This window comes from Dendrobates tinctorius, unplaced genomic scaffold, assembly GCF_039654945.1.
Source record: "Dendrobates tinctorius isolate UK_male_01 unplaced genomic scaffold, ASM3965494v1 ptg000082l, whole genome shotgun sequence".
In the NCBI taxonomy this organism is placed as follows: Eukaryota; Metazoa; Chordata; class Amphibia; order Anura; family Dendrobatidae; genus Dendrobates; species Dendrobates tinctorius.
The window spans coordinates 9,767,429-9,780,195 of record NW_027361750.1 but is presented as its reverse complement, the minus strand read 5'-3'; the positions used below and the strand labels follow the sequence as shown (position 1 = coordinate 9,780,195).

The 12,767-nt window shown below is 46.9% G+C and overlaps 1 protein-coding gene across 1 annotated transcript in view; it reads left to right on the top strand.

Annotated features, from left to right (window-relative positions):
• Positions 1-12,767, top strand: part of MCMDC2 (minichromosome maintenance domain containing 2) — a 90,642-nt gene that overhangs the window by 29,120 nt on the left and 48,755 nt on the right. The window contains exons 9-11 of the mRNA XM_073583892.1: positions 5,945-6,150; positions 6,423-6,583; positions 11,332-11,511. Coding sequence (XP_073439993.1) covers positions 5,945-6,150; positions 6,423-6,583; positions 11,332-11,511 — 547 coding nt within the window. The remainder of the gene's footprint in view (positions 1-5,944; positions 6,151-6,422; positions 6,584-11,331; positions 11,512-12,767) is intronic.

The following is a 12,767-nucleotide window of genomic DNA, read 5'->3' as shown; positions in this document are numbered from 1 at the left end:
GGGCGGCACCTCTCCCACGCATCAGTTGGTTTCCTGTTCCTGAGGGGACGGGATCCTGCAGATGACTAGATCCCAGGCCGGCCGGTTCAGGTAGTGGGGGGTCTCCTACCTCGGCCTGGTGCGGAGCTCCTGGAAGACGCCACGGTGGCCCAGGATGGGTGGCACGGCAGTGGCGTAGACAGCAGGGAGCGGCGTCCGGAGGAGGTCCGTCTCCATAAGCAGACCGCGCCGGTGAGTATGCCCCCCGGGGACTCCCAGCTCCAGCGGCGCGATCGCGGTGGTTGGGGGGGCGGCACGGCTGCAGGGCGAGCGCAGCTGCAGGGCGTTGGGGCCGGGGAGCGCTCCATGGTGCAGGGCCCGGGCGTTCCGCGTGACTTCCGGTTACGTCGGGAGTCGCAGTGACATCAGGGGGCGGAGCCTCGGGGCGCTTCCGGGTTGGCGGCGCCACTGCGCAGGCGCCGGAACCCAAGATGGCGGCGCCCATCGGGAGGACGCCGGTAGGCGTCGGTTCCCCTGCCAGAAGCGGCGCCAGCTGGGGGGGGCCCTAGTAGAAGGGGGGGCGCAGCAGGAGATAGCTGCTTTCCGGAGGAGGGGTATATAGGCAGGACCCTAGATGGGTGCCTTGCCTTGGCCACATTATTGCAAGCAGTAATGGAGAGCGATCAGGAGCAGCAGCAGCAAAAGCAGCAGCTACGGCGGCAACAGCGACAATCTTCACTGCCGCCCCTGGATGACCTTAGGCAGGTCAAACAGAAGAGGAAAGAGGCCCGTGACAGTAAGGAGCGTCCGGGACGAAGTGACCAGTCCAGTCATAAGAGCTCCGCTAGGCGGACAGGAGCATCGACTGAGAAAAATCCCCCTCATTCTCTGGTACTTGATTGTGGCACTGGTAAGTGATCTTCATGAATGTTCACTCAGTGACAGGGCCTCCTTCTGTGTTTTATTCTAGGGGAAGAAAGCTACGAGTAAAACCAGACACAGGGAATGCGCACTCTGTGCATGCCCGTTACCAGATTCATGCCCCAAAAAGTTATGTCCCCCCTGTATCCAACAGACAGTGGCGGAGGAGTCGCCCGCAGTAGCGGCATGTTTAAGGGATATAGTAAGGGCAGAGATGAAGGAAACCCTAAAATCCCTGTCCCAACCAGAGAGTGTGAGAGGTGAGGACCCGGTGGAGTCGGATTCCTCAACAGAGTGGAGAAGTAAGGGCTCCCACATTTCATCTCCCTCGTCCTCCTCAGAAGACGAGGACTCTGGTCGGTTTTGCCTGCCGCTCGACCGAGTAGACAAATTGGTAAAAGCGGTCAGAGGAACAATGGAGGTGGAGGAGCCGAAGCCTCAATTATCCATGCAGGATGTGATGTTCGGGGGGCTGGAGCAGAGGAAGCGTAGGGTCTTCCCACTAAACGAAAAGATCCAGGATCTCATCCGCAGAGAGTGGAAAAAGCCAGATAAAAAAGGGTCGCTACCACCAGCCCTCAAGCGGAGATATCCTTTTGACGATTCAGCAATGAATACTTGGGACAAGGCCCCCAAGTTAGATGCAGCTATAGCGAAAGCATCGAAAAAATCCTCGCTACCCTTTGAGGACATGGGGTCCCTTTAAAGATCCTCTTGACAGGAAGGCAGATAACTTCCTTAAAAATACCTGGGAAATGGCAGCCGGTTCCTTAAGACCAGCAGTAGCATCGACTTGCACGGCCAGGTCCATGATGGTCTGGTTGGACCAGTTAGAGTCACAGTTAAAACAAGGAACATCTAGACAGGCAATCCTTGAGGCCCTTCCAATAATCCAGGATGGCGCAGCCTTCCTAGCGGATGCCTCGGCTGATGCAGTCAGAATGGCCGCCAGGGCAGCAGGACTCTCTAATGCGGCTCGGAGAGCCCTGTGGCTGAAGTGCTGGCCGGGAGATATTCAGTCCAGGGCGAAACTCTGCACTATCCCGTGTGAGGGGGAATATTTATTCGGAGCAGTCCTGGACGAGCTACTGGAGAAGGCCGGGGATGATAAAAAGAAATTCCCAAATCTGTGGTCCGCATCTTACCGACGTCCGTTTAATAGAAGGAGATTCGGTCAAGGGAGAAGGCGTAACCCGTCACCTATTAGAGACCGTCCCAGATGGGAGGATAGAAGAAGAAGAGGTACGGGCTTCATGTTCAGACGCTCGTCGAGAGAGCGTAAAAGACAAAACCAATGACTAGCAATTCCTGTGGGGGGTAGACTGTCATCCTTCCTCCCAGCATGGCTGCAGATCACCAATAGTGACTGGGTGCGGAATGTGATATCCACCGGACTCAGGTTGGAGTTCACTCAGGTCCCACGGGATACCTTTAAACCTACACCCTTAAGGTCTTCACCCTTCGAGCAGGCGGCTTTAGAAGCAGAGGTCGTGAGCCTGTGTCTAAAAAACGTTCTGATAGAGGTTCCAGAGTCTGAGAGAGGAAGAGGGTTCTACTCTCCCTTATTCCTAATCCAAAAGCCGGATAAAACATTCAGAAGGATTATCAATTTACGTTTCCTTAATGAGTTTTTGGTTAAACGCACCTTTAAAATGGAGTCCATTAGTTCGACAATAAAGATGCTGTTTGAAGGGTGTTTTATGGCGGTAGTGGACTTAAAAGACGCATATTATCATGTGCCCATCCATGCAGATTTTCAGCAGTTCCTGAGAGTGGCGGTATCAATAGACGGTATAATCCGTCATTATCAATATAGAGCCCTTCCCTTTGGTCTCTCAGCAGCACCCCGGGTATTTACAAAAATAGTGTCCGAAGTTATGGCTCATTTACGGGAAGTTGACATCTTAATTATTCCATACTTGGATGATTTTTTGATTGTGGGAAATTCAGTGGACCATTGTCTATCTCAGATTAAAAAAGCTAAGTCCAGATTAGAGAACCTCAGATGGATAATAAATGACGAGAAATCCCGTTTTCAGCCCTTAAGGGTCCAGAAGTTTCTAGGCTTGATGTTAAATTCAGAAACTCCGCAGTGTCTGTTACCCGTAGATAAATTACAGCAGATACAGCAGCAGGTTCTTCGGGCAATCGATAGACCCTCCATGACCCTCTGGCAGTTCATGTCCCTGTTAGGCTCCCTAACCTCATGTATTCCAGCGGTCAAGTGGGCACAATTCCACACTAGGGCCCTTCAGAAAGACGTCCTGGTTAATAGTAGAACCTTAGAGGGCTCCTTGCAGGGTCAAGTATTGCTGAGCCCCTCAACTATTACATCTCTTAGGTGGTGGCTCGATGTCGGAAATGTGGCCTCGGGGATGCCCTGGGTAATACAGATAACCCGCGTAATAACCACAGACACTAGTCCTTGGGGTTGGGGGGCCCATATGGGTGAAATAGTGGTACAGGGGCAATGGGGCTCCGATGCTGAGATATCATCTAACCAGAGGGAGCTGCTGGCAATTGAATTGTCCATTAAAAAACTCATGTATCTACAGGGCCATCATGTGAGGATACTCTCGGACAACCAGGTAGCGGTAGCCTATGTCAACCACCAAGGTGGAACCCGCTCCAACGCCCTGATGCGGATAACGGAACGTCTCCTTCAGATAGCAGAGAAAAATTTTCTATCTTTAACCGCGCTCCACATCAGCGGAAAAGACAACATGAAGGCAGACTTTCTAAGCCGCAGGGCCCTAAGGCAGGGAGAATGGGCGTTAAACTCACACATCTACAACCAGATTGTCCGCAAATGGGGTCAACCGGAGGTGGACCTCTTTGCCACCAAGGAAAACAGGAAGGAAAAAACTTTCTGTTCCCTAAATCCCAGGGAAAATCCACTGGCAGTGGACGCCCTCCTAATAAAATGGGACTTCTCGCTGGCTTATGCCTTTCCGCCTTTGAACCTTCTACCTCTGGTAGTGAGGAAGATCAGGGAAGACGGGGCAAGAGTCAAATTGATTGCCCCCTTCTGGCCCAGAAGGACCTGGTTTGCATGGTTGAGGACCATGTCAGTAAGCGATCCTTGGGTACTGCCGAACCTTCCAGATCTCCTCTACCAGGGGCCAGTCAACCACCCACAAGTAGCGGGACTCCGTTTGACGGCATGGTGTTTGAGAGGACACTATTGAGGGATAGAGGGTTCTCAAAAAACCTAATCGAGACACTTCTAAGAAGTAGGAAACAAACCACCACAGGTATCTATGCTAGAACCTGGAGGCGATTCCTGTCCACCTGTGAGTTTGATATCAGGGATGGAATACCCGTAAAACAGATTCTAGAATTCCTCCAGAGGGGTCTCGAGTTGGGCCTTTCCACGAGTACACTGAAAGTACAAGTTTCAGCTTTAGGGGCCCTATTTGCATGTGACATTGCCGGTAACCATTGGGTTGCAAGATTCATTAAGGCAGTTACCAGATCGAGACCCATACTCAAAGATAGGTGTATGCCTTGGGACTTAAATTTAGTCCTGACAGCCATGACAGAGAGACCGTTTGAACCTCTGGATTCGGCTTCACTAAAAACGATATCACTTAAGACAGCCTTTTTGGTAGCAATAACATCGGCACGTAGAATAGGTGACATACAGGCACTTTCCAGATTACCTCCGTACACAGAATTCTTACAGGATAGAGTAATCCTAAGGCCAGACCCGGCATACCTTCCCAAGGTAGCATCTCATTTTCATAGGACACAAGAGATAGTTCTGCCTTCCTTCCTCCCTAATCCAACCAATCCTAAAGAACAAAAACTTCAGGCTCTAGATGTTGAGATGCCTACTTAAATATTTAGCAGCCACAGATCCTTGGAGGAAGGAGAACGCATTATTTTTATCCTTCCAAGGTTCCAGGAAAGGGTATAGAGTGTCAAAGCGTACATTAGCGAGGTGGATTAGGGAGGCTATCTCTCTTGCCTACACAGCAGGTGGCGGTCCGGCTCCACAGAACCTGAGGGCGCATTCCACTCGTGCCATGGCATCATCCTGGGCAGAGAGAGCGGGAGTATCAATTGACCAGATATGTAAGGCGGCCACCTGGTCATCTCCTTCCACCTTTTTTAACCACTGTCGGTTAGATATGGGTGCCTCCTCAGATCTCACCTTCGGGCTAAGGGTGCTGCAGGCTGTAGTCCCTCCCTAAATTAGTTTACATCTCTGTAATTCTCTCGTGGTGCTGTCATGGGAGTCGGAATAAAGTATTAAGTTACGTACCGGTAACGGTATTTTTCAGAAGCCCATGACAGCACCCTTAGTTCCCTCCCTTGTTCACGTATAGGGGTGCACCCCTTTAGAAGATTGTTTCACGAATTTACCTTATGTGGGAGATGGTATAAAGAATTGTAAATGGGATAGATAGGTTGTATATATTGTGTATATGCGGTGTACTAACCATGGTAGCCTCTCAAGCTCTGTAATCCAACTGATGCGTGGGAGAGGTGCCGCCCTTTTGTATCTGTAGGTTTCCTGTTCCCGAAGGGCGGATCCCCTCTCTCGTGGTGCTGTCATGGGCTTCCGAAAAATACCGTTACCGGTACGTAACTTAATACTATCACATACAAGAGACAATCTACTACCACCGAATAGGGAATAACTTTGCAATTGCTGTGGGTCTGGCCACTTTGGCTCCTACCAATCTTGAGAACAGAATGGAGCAAGAGTCTATTATGTGTACTACTGCTCCATTGATTTTTAATGGCAGCATCAAAGATTGACGTGTGCAATATTCGCCTGATGGGTATTATTGCACTGACTCTCCATTCATTCTATTTGGCTATCTTTGTTGGTGCCACAGACGAAGAACAAATCATTGATGACCATGTGGGACCATTACTCTAAATAAATTAGGATCAGTAGTCTGACCTCCAGCAATCAATAACCTATCCAGTGGGCCATAGATCTTCAGGTCACTTCTACATGGCTTCTAAAAAACAATTGGGTTCTAAATAGTTTAGGTTTCATATCTGTGACAAGATCTCCTTCTCTTTTCAGACTGATGAGGTACAGCATTTGTCTTATTCCACGTGGAGTTCATCATACACATTTCAATGATCTATTTGCTACAGTAACTAAAGATGAACTGGGGACAGGAACTGCCATTATCCATGCTGGTACTGCTTTAATGGCCAAAGGTGGAGTGTGCTTTATTGGGGATATCAACACCTACAAAAAAGAGAAACTTGATCTATTATTATCAGGTATAATATTTGAGAAATAATAACTCTACAGATTCACTATCCTCACATATTCATCCCTATGAAACTAGTGGGTGTTTGGGAATGGTCACCTACATTTCTACTTTTGGTGTTCAGCTCCAACCTTCGCCTGACTGAAAACCTTGAAGGTATATTCAAATTCTCCAGAATTAGCTTATTTTCTCATACTGTATACATACTGACCTTTTTTTGTATACATTTTGTTAGTTGTTTTCACATTTTATATGCCCATTTCATTGTACGTCTTTTTCAAGTTTTGGAGAGCAGGAACGTGACTTTATTCATACCTGGGAAGAAATATGGCGATGGTGTTGACCAGCAGGTGTTCATTTCTGTTCAGTGCAATTTCTGGTCCTATGCAGATTTATCTTCTAAGAAATGTACTACCAAGGAGCCTGCCTTTATAGGTCAGATGGTGAGTAATCCTAACTACACTTTTAAAGAGGGTCACCATGTCAAAAAGTAGCCAGTTTGTGCTTATTTTATTCCTGTGAAAAAATAATATAGGTGAGACAACCTGATCGAGCGCCAGGCTGGCAGGTCAGGAAGCGCCAATTGAGAATGGTCCGATGCAGCTCCTGCCGGGTGCCTCAGATGAGGATATGTTCAATAGTGCAGGATGTCCCGGTCGCAGGGGAGCGCAAAGGACACGGAGAGGGTCAGTAGATAGATATATATATATAAGATTCAAAGAAGCTTTATTGGCAGGACTAAATACACATTAGTTTTGCCAAAGCAAGTGTACAGAAAGGGATCGGGACTGTAGGGATGTTGGGTAGGGGCTGTAGGAAAGGTGGATGTGGCATATGGCTATCTACATAATGGAGAAAAAGTGTGTGTATCAAGCCCCGCCCCTCATTATGATGTCATAATGGTTGCCAAGGCGACACTGATGTCGTCATAGGTTGCAAGCCCCGCCACTCATTATGATGTCATAATGGTTGACTATGGGATGGAGGATGTGTGATTGGTATATGGGCATTGGACTATGGGATGGAGGATATGTATGATGGGTATATGGGCACGGGACTATGGGATGGAGGATGTGTGATGGGTATATGGGCACTGGATTATGGGATGGAGGATATGTATGACAGGTATATGGGCACGGGACTATGGGATGGCGGATATGTATGATGGGCATATGGGCACGGGACTATGGGATGGAGGATATGTATGATGGGTATATGGGCATGTGACTATGAGATGAAGGATGTGTGATGGGTATATGGGCACTCGAAGATGGGATGGCGAATATGGGTATATGGGCGTGGGACTATGGAATGGAGGATGTGTGATGGGTATATGGGCACTTGACTATGGGATGGAGGATATGTATGATAGGTATATGGGCACGGGCCTATGGGATCGTGGAGATGTATGATGGGTATATGGGCACGGGACTATGGGATGGAGGATAATTATAATTTGTTATAACTAACCACAGTTTGTTACTATGCCCGGGCAGAGCCGGGCTCTTCAGCTAGTAATATATAAAGCTCAAGTGTGTGTATGTATGTGTGTATGTATGTGTGTGTGTGTGTCCGGGATTGGCATCCGCACCGTCGCAGCTACAGCCACAAAATTTGGCACAGTCACACGTCTGGACCCCGAGAGCGTCCTAAGCTATGTTGTGAGGCGAAATTTTAACCCCACGCGTTCCAATTCACCAAACAATTTTGCCCCTATCTACATAATGGGGAAAAAGTGTGTATCAAGCCTCGTCCCTCATTATGATGTCATAATGGTTGCCATGGCGACGCTAATGTCATAGGTTGCAAGCCCTGCTGCTCATTATGATGTCATAATGGTTGACTATGGGATGGAGGATGGGTATATGGGCACTGGACTGTGGGATGGAGGATATGTATATGGGCACAGGACTATGGGATGGAGGATGTGTGATGGATATATGGGCACTGTACTATGAGATGAAGGATGTGTGATGGGTATATGGGCACTCGACTATGGGATGGAGGATATGTATGATCATATGTATGTATGATCCCATAGGCACGGGCCTATGGGATCGTGGATATGTATGATGGGTATATGGGCACGGGACTATGGGATGGAGGATAATTATAATTTGCTATAACTAACCACAGTTAGTTACTATACCCGGGCAGCGCCGGGCTCTTCAGCTAATATATATATATATATATATATATATATATATATATATATATATATATATATATATATATATATATATGCCACCTGATGGAGAAAGAAGCTATCTGTCGAAACGCGTTGTGGAATTCAATAAACTAAGGAAATCTTTTAATCTGCTGACCCTCTCCGTGTCCTTTGCACTCCCCTGCAACCGGGACATCCTGCACTATTTTATCCCTGTAGCCCCCCCTGAGTATTTGGTTTAATTTCTTTTTTTGAATCCATCATAGGCTTTTTTATTTAGCATGCACAATATGCTAATTTTTATAGTCCTTATCGAGGAGGTGTTGATAATGGGGTAACTTTGCAAAGAATCCAGTACTGTCCCCTTGGTAAAAACCATAAAAACTGGCATGTTTGGTGCATTAAATGGAAAGACTCATATCTGAAATTGTATGGCAAATTTAAAAAAAGAAGAGAAAAAGCAGCAGGACAAAAATAAGAGGAAAATTTGGCCACATTTGACCAGGGGACAGACCCTCTTTCATTAATTTGAACAGTGATTATATGCTCTTTTAGGCCACGCTCAGTATTTGGTTAGTATTTTACATCAGCATTTGTAAACCAAAAATAGGAGTGGGTGAAAAATGCCAAAGTCGTGACGTGTTTCTATTATACACTGCTCAAAAAAATAAAGGGAACACTTAAACAACAGAATATAACTCCAAGTAAATCAAATTTCTGTGAAATCAAACTGTCCACTTAGGAAGCAACACTGATTGACAATCAATTTTACATGCTGTTGTGCAAATGGAATAGACAACAGATGGAAATTATTGGCAGTTATCAAGACACACTCAATAAGGCTGGTTTCACATTTGCGTTTTTTTTCTGTGGTATTTTAGCGCTGAATAGCGCATGCGTTTTTTTTTCCTACACTTTGCATGGGATGCGCTTATGTGCGCATACACATGCGTTTGTACGCGTTTTTCCGCACATGCGGTTTTTTGCGGTATGCGCTCGGGCGCACAAAATGCAACCTGTTGCATTTTTTGGGCGTCCGACTTGCCTCAAAAAAACGCATGCGCGCGCAATGCGTTTTTTTACAGCAAGACACCCATTATAAGTCTATGGTGAGCATATGTGCGCATTGGCATGCTTATGTATGCGTTTTTTTGCACATGCGTTTTTTTTTTTACCATTAGTTTAGACAATGAAATTTAGGGGTTTGGGTTAGAGTTAGGGTTAGTTAAGGGGGTTTAGGGTTAGGGTTAGGGTCAGGGTTAGGGTTAGGATCAGGGTATGGTTTGGTTAAGGGTTAGGGTTAGGGTTAGGGTCAGGGTCAGGGTTAGGGTTAGGGTCAGGGTTAGGGTCAGGGTTAGGGTCAGGGTTAGGGTTAGGGTCAGGGTCAGGGTCAGGGTTAGGATCAGGGTATGGTTTGGTTAAGGGTTAGGGTCAGGGTTAGGGTTAGGGTTAGGGTCAGGGTCAGGGTTAGGGTTAGGATCAGGGTATGGTTTGGTTAAGGGTTAGGGTTATGGTCAGGGTTAGGGTCAGGGATAGGGTTAGGGTCAGGGTTAGGGTCAGGGTTAGGGTTAGGGTCAGGGTTAGGGTTAGTAAAGTCATGGTTTGGGTTAGTGTGAGGGGCCACCTAATGTTGGAAAAAATCGCAAACGCGGTAAAAACGCACTAAAAAACGCATACAAACGCATAAAAACGCTGCGTTTTTTCATGCATGCTCATAAAAATGCTTGAAAAAAACGCAGCATCTGTATGCGTTTGTATGCGATTTTTCAATGCGTTTTTTTGCGGGAAAAACGCGCTGCAAAAAAAAGCAAGTGTGAAACTAGCCTAAAGGAGTGGTTTTGCAGGTGGGGACCCCAGACCACATCTCAGTACCAATGCTTTCTGGCTGATGTTTTGGTCACTTTTGAATGTTGGTTGTGCTTTCACACTCGTGGTAACATGAGATGGACTCAACAACCCACACAAGTGGCTTAGGTAGTGCAGCTCATCCAGGATGGCACATCAATGGGAGCTGTGGCAAGAAGGTTTGCTGTGTCTGTTAGCGTAGTGTCCAGTGACTGGAGGCACTACCAGGTGACAGACCAGTACACCAGGAGACGTGGAGGGGGCCATAGGAGGGCAACAACCCAGCAGCAGGACCGCTACCTCAGCCTTTGTGCAAGGAGGAACAGGAGGAGCACTGCCAGAGCCCTGCAAAATGACCTCCAGCAGGCCACAAATATACTCCATGAGGATGGTCTGAGTGCCCAACGTCCAAAGATAGGGGTTGTGCAACCCACTGATGAAGACAGCCAGTATCCAAAGGAAAAAGAGGAGCTGGTTGCCTATTGGGAAAAATGCACACAGTTAAGGCTTCATCAGTGGGTTGCACCTGAGCTGCCCTAAGCCTTCATCAATGGAGGCCTGCTGCATCCTGCTAGTGCATCAGTCAGGGTTTGGTGAGTCTACCATTCATATGTAAGGTTTTTTTTAATTTTTTCTTATGTTAGCTGTTCAGATTTAGTGTTAGGAACTTGCAAAATCTGTGGATCCTTGACGTTTGGATTGCGAGCTTATCTGTCTTGGCCAAAATAGTAACAAATATCCCATGTATTTTTATCTTTTTGCACTTTTTATCATTTTTGCAGGATGCAGCTGGACCTCTTTGTTGGCTTGGTTTTTTCTGTGTGATGCATGTATATAGTGCAGAACAGCCCACCTGCTAATACTATGGGCGTAATCAATAGGCTGTTCAGACACTTTGCACCGCACTGTGTGACTGATGTCCTATGCAAGCCTTATCTGTGTGCATTTTTCCCACTAGGCAGCCAGCTCCCCTTTTTCCTTTGGATCCTGGCTGTCTTCATCAGTGGGTTGCACCTGTGCTGCCCTAAGCCTTTATCAATGGAGGCCTGCTGCGTCCTGCTAGTGCAGCAGTCAGGGTTTGGTGAGTCTACCTTTCATATGTAAGTTTTTTTATTTTTTTCTTATGTTAGATGTTTTTTTTTATTCCCTAAAGTTCATGTCTTTTATATCTTCTAACAGGATTTAAGTGCCATACCATCACATCTCAATGATGCATTTGGAGCATTAATTCACTGCAGTCAGGTATCTCACACACATACAGATGTTTCTCTTGTACAGCATAGTCTAAGAAGAGCTATAAGCCCTGGAGCATCTCTCTGCCTGGCGGCCCAGCAGTTTACCACCCAAGACTTTGAAGAGGTTACTACCATCACAAAGTTTTATTTTACTAATACTAGTAGTGATGCAGTGGTTATTCAAGTCTCAACATTCAGGGTATGTGCACACGTAAGCGTTTTTTTCGCGTTTTTTAAGCGTTTTTACTAAAACAAATGCTTAAAAGAAGCATCCCATTCATTTTAATGAATTCCGCACTTTTTGTGCATATCGCAGTAAAAAATGCAGCATGCTCATTAATTTCGTGGAAAATTCCACATTTCTAGCTATTTTCTATGAAACTGGGGATGCTCCGGAAAAAAACGCATAAAAAACATGCGTTTTTTGCTAAAAAAAAACGCGCAAAAACCGTGCAGAAAACGCGCGTTTTCTGGGAAGGAGTCGGGTTTTCAGTCAGGAATTTTCTGCATACGTGTGCACATACTCTAAAGGTGCATTTATTCTTCATTCACTCATTGCAAATTTTGCTGCAAGTGTGTGAGGAAAATGCATTGTTTTGCTTAAATTTTTTTATAATCTCAGCAAAACTGCGCAGTTCTATCTTGATTGTGGGGGAAAAAGATGGATTTTTGGTTCTTACCGTAAAATCTCTTTCTTGGAGCCTTCATTGGGGGACACAGAATACCATGGGGTGTATGCTGCTAGGAGGCTGACACTATGCAAAAACAATGAAATTAGCTCCTCCCCGGCAGTATACACCCACCGACAGGCACCAAGCACCTCAGTTGGTGAAAAAGCAGTAGGAGAAGCAACGAGAAAAAACTCGAACCATATGTACCAACCCAACAGGGGACTCTAAGACCCAACACGGTACAACTGAAAAAGGGAGGGTGCTGTGTCCCCCAATGAAGGCTCCAAGAAAGAGATTTTACGGTAAGAACCAAAAATCCATCTTTCTTTATCGCCTTATTGGGGGACACAGAATACCATGGGACGTCCCAAAGCAGTCCCAAGGGTGGGAACAGCAAAAAGGAACGAAAGTAACCGAAAGGCTCAGGTCGGCCGGTGAGCCACCGCCGCCTGCAGAACCTTCCTACCAACCACAGCATCAGACGAGGCCTGGGTATGAACCCTGTAGAACCTCGTGAAGGTGTGCAAAGATGACCAGGTTGCAGCCTTGCAAATTTGCATGGCCGAAGCCTGGTGACGAGCAGCCCACGAAGCTGCCACAGCCCGGGTGGAATGAGCTCTTACTCCCGGAGGGGGCCGCTTTTCCTGAAGACGATACGCTTCCAGAATGGTAGAACGAATCCAGCGAGCGATCGTGGATTTGGAAGCCG